The sequence below is a fragment of the Helianthus annuus genome, chromosome 17 (genome assembly GCF_002127325.2).
Source record: "Helianthus annuus cultivar XRQ/B chromosome 17, HanXRQr2.0-SUNRISE, whole genome shotgun sequence".
In the NCBI taxonomy this organism is placed as follows: Eukaryota; Viridiplantae; Streptophyta; class Magnoliopsida; order Asterales; family Asteraceae; genus Helianthus; species Helianthus annuus.
Window position 1 is genome coordinate 2,367,600 of NC_035449.2, and position 3,836 is coordinate 2,371,435.

General features: G+C 41.3%; 1 protein-coding gene across 2 annotated transcripts; it reads right to left on the reverse strand.

Moving 5' to 3' along the window:
* Nucleotides 1-322: 322 nt before the first annotated feature.
* Nucleotides 323-3,491, reverse strand: LOC110921766 (protein KINESIN LIGHT CHAIN-RELATED 1). 2 transcript variants are annotated; one of them, XM_022166115.2, is made up of 3 exons: nucleotides 2,634-3,491; nucleotides 874-1,782; nucleotides 323-793 (listed from the first exon to the last, which is right to left on the reverse strand). In XM_022166115.2, exons 1-3 carry the CDS (start codon nucleotides 3,284-3,286, stop codon nucleotides 556-558), a joined length of 1,800 nt encoding a protein of 599 aa, XP_022021807.1. In that variant the 5' UTR covers nucleotides 3,287-3,491; the 3' UTR covers nucleotides 323-555. The 2 variants fall into 2 exon arrangements, with proteins under 2 accessions (XP_022021807.1, XP_022021806.1); XM_022166114.2 differs by having other exon boundaries at nucleotides 323-802; nucleotides 2,634-3,488.
* Between the last annotated feature and the right edge of the window lie 345 nt (nucleotides 3,492-3,836).

The window sequence follows — 3,836 nt, forward strand, 5'->3', positions numbered from 1 at the left end:
GTTATACAATATTTAGTTTTTCAATGTGCAAGAACGGTTCCTTCGAATGAATGAATTTTTTTGTTTTATTTGGAACTATTATTATTTGACCCGACCTTAATCGAATACCCGGCCCGACTTGAAACATAACGATTGGAAACAAATTTTTGGGTCCCATCACTTTACGCCCCCTCGAAACTTTAGGTCAAGCTCCGCCACTGATTGTATCGGGGACATAAATATGCAACTCTTTTATAAACACACGTCTGTAACAAGTCTTGTATATGGCTGTATCAGGGACACATAAATATACAAGGTTTATCATAAATGTACATTTGTAACAGATCTCAGAAATCACAAATAAAATAAAATATAGATATTCCATTCCATACAACAAAATGAGAAAACAAACTCAAAGCCCCAATAACAACAAAATAACAAAACAAATTGGTGTCAATCAAATAAAAAAACACTATACACATAAAACCATTTCTACAACTGACTGATTGATGAGTGAAGGTTGTAGTAAATAGTAATAGTAATTAGAGAAAGAATATATATTATACTTTTATTTTATTAACTTCTAAAACCAAAAGCAGACCATTTCTTTGAAGAAGCCTCTTTCTTTGTCCTCTTTGAGTTGGGATCAATAAGATTCTCCAGTGACTTTGCTTTCTTGTTGCGCGACCTCCCCGCTTCTTTCAAAAGCTCCGCCAGCCGTTTCTTCTCGTCATCGAAATCTGGGTTCGCTGTTCCCAGTTTTTCTTCTCTTAGTTTTAAAACATATTCCAATATCTCAATTGCATCTTCCACTCTGCATATACTACAAACTCCATAAAATATTTGCATACATATTATCAAACTGTAACTATAAACAAGATATATATTATTTACCTCCCCAAAGCATCGTATGTCGCTGCAAGATTACTGTATACTCCAAGGGTGTCTTGATGACATGGACCGCACTCCTGTTCTAAAATCTCCCTTGCTTCCTCAAACAACTCGGCAGCTTCATCTATTTTGAACAGCTGGACACAAGCTAATCCCATCTGGTTCAAAACGACGCCAAAAAACGCTGATTTTCTTTCTCCGCTAGCCCTAAGTTTAGCAACAGCGCTTTCGAAGGCGCCTCTTGCTTCTTCATATCTTCCCACCATGTAAAACATGACACCCATGCGCGCTTCCACACCCGCGATTGTACTCTGCTGACCTGGCTTATCCTCCAGAAGTTTCATCGACTTTTGTAACAGCTTTAATGCCTCCTCGGGTTCGTTGAAAGATTCGTAAATTGCTGAGATTTCCGTCATTCCACTAGCGATGTCTTCTGGGGTTGTTCCAGGGACGGGTTTCGCGTATATTCTAAGGGCGTTTTCGCAATAAGATCTTGATTCACGTAGCTTTCCGGTTTTGTAGTACAGGTCAGCAAGGCGGACGAAAACAGAGGCGACTGCAGGGTGGTTGTCACCTTTTGAGGCTTTGAAGACAGTAAGTGCTTTCTGATAAGAGAAAACGGCTTCATCGAAACGGGAGAGTGATAAATAGATGTTGCCTATGCTGAGATCTATTGCAGCGACTTCATTATCTTGTCCGTTGGCAATCATTGCCATGCTGGCGAGTACAAGGTGTTCCAAGGCTGATTCATAGTCTCCTTTTGCCTCACATATGAGGGCCATTAATCGCCTATCAGCTGCTTCTTCAAGTGATGCAGGTGCACTGTGTACTCTGTGGATTTCAAGGGTTCTTTTGCATAATGTATCTGCTTCATCAAATTGCATTGCTTGAACATGAGCCTCAGCTAAGTATCTACAGAAATGAAGAACCGTGAATTTTAAATACGGATTATTAAAAATGGAATCATAGGGTAATGACGAACAATACAAAGATATAAGATCACATAGTGAACAAAAAGTATATATATAAGGCAGAGATAGTTCTTAAAGACAAGTAGAAGCTATCCCGTCCCATTTTGCACTACAATTTGCCAAAATAACACATTTGCTAGCTCCAACGGCGTAGCATAAGAGGGGCCGGGAGGGGCGCCCAACCCTCCGAACTTTTCGCTCAGTAGTGACTAGTGTTATATATGTAGTTTTCGTATAGAAATATTTGGGTATATACGTTTTTGACCCCCCAGTTCTATAGAAATTTTTGGGTATATACGTTTTCGACCCCCTCGTTTTCATGGTCAAGCTTCGCCACTGGCTAGCTCAACACAAACACTTGTCATTGTCAGACGAAACCACTACCAATGTGAATTTGCATTATTATCTATAAACAGTTACCTGCTCCAATAGACTTATAAAACACATATATTAATATGTTCATGCTTCAGGTGTCAAACAGCCGTTTTTGGCTATCGTGTCTACGGCTCTACTCCTACAGTTCTACCTTGTTTGGGAGCTGGTTCTATTATTACAAAAGGAAACTCTATAACGTTCAATACAGTTAAAGCATATCCTAATTAAATTGTACTACTAGATCGAAATTAACTGGATAAACAAATAATCATACAAAACAAAAGGCCAGCAAGTCAGCAACAGATACATGATCAAAGCCTGAGAATAAATAGAGCAATAACCGGAACTAAAAACATATAACATAACATATAATAAAGTGATTGAAATCAGAGTGAGAATTGTGATGAATAACTTCACCTGCAAGTCTCAGCAACTCTGGGATCTGTATCTCCCAACGCCTCCATCTGAATTTTCAAACCTTCCTTGTAGCACTCAATTGACCGATCAAGCTGACCTAGCATGGAGTGAGTGTCACCTAACTGCATATACCCCGAAAACGCAGCAAGCGCGTGATCCGCACCTCTGGAGATCTCAGGAACCTTAATCGCCCTATCTAACACCGGAATCGCCTCCTCAAACCTCCCCAAACTGCAGTAAATAGCCGCCACAACGTGCAAACACATCGCCAGATCAAGGCTCGGTTCTCCTTCAACCGCACATCGCTCGAACGACTTCGACGCGCGAAGCGCGTAGTCCAGCGCCTTACTTGGCCCATCACCGGACGCGATTGTGTCACGCGCGAGTTTTAACAGAAAAGGACCTAGATCGGGGTTATCGAGAGAGGATTCATCGAGTAATAACTGCTTTTCTGGCGATTTCTTCTTTCCGGAGCTCCGATCTGGCGACGGCTTGGCGCGTGAGGATGACGGAGAGGGTGAGGGAGGCCTCCGTTGCGCCGGTGGTGTTGTTTTGGGGTTGGTTGAGTCAGGAGTGGTGCGGATCTGGTGGTTGTTGTGGTCTTCTGGAATGGAGATTCGTGGTGGCGTTTTGACGGAAACTAAACCGGGCATGGTGGAGATGTGTTGATGAAATGCAGATCTGAAGTTACCGGTGAGTGTGATTCGTGAGGTGTTAAGGAAACATGAAGGAGGAGAGATTCTTTGGTTCAGATTGGTGGTTGGTGACTGTTACTTGGTGGGTATGAACCATCAACAAAATCAGTGAGTGCAGTGGGGCCCAGGCCATACAGCTCTCGAATAAAGTGATGAGATGGCCCAACCTGTTTGGTTTCCAAAAAATAATATTAAATGGATTTTTTTTTTTCCAAATTCTAAACTAACATATCCGTTTCTAATAATCAACTGATTTGGTTTTTCGATTTTTAAAATGAATAACTAAAATAATATGAAAATATTGGGCAAAAGTGTGTTCAATGTAGTCTAGACCCTAACTAGATGACTTTCTTCTAAAACTGTTGCTATCAGAACCTGTGTGATAGCTTAGATCCTAATAACAGTGTAAGATTGGTTAGCCCTGGTTGTTGATGTTCTTGATGACCGCATGGAGCTGTTCTTAGAAGGGGCACAAGGCGGAAGCCTCAGGGATTATCTTGTAACGCTC

Excerpts from the sequence above, each read along its gene's own strand:
- LOC110921766 (XM_022166114.2), bottom strand. The coding sequence starts at position 3,286 with ATGCCCGGTTTAGTTTCCGTCAAAACGCCACCACGAATCTCCATTCCA. Across the intron at positions 1,783-2,633 it reads AGAGTTGCTGAGACTTGCAG|ATACTTAGCTGAGGCTCATG; the intron begins GTGAAGTTATTC and ends TCATTTCTGTAG. Across the intron at positions 803-873 it reads ACATACGATGCTTTGGGGAG|TATATGCAGAGTGGAAGATG; the intron begins GTAAATAATATA and ends TGGAGTTTGTAG.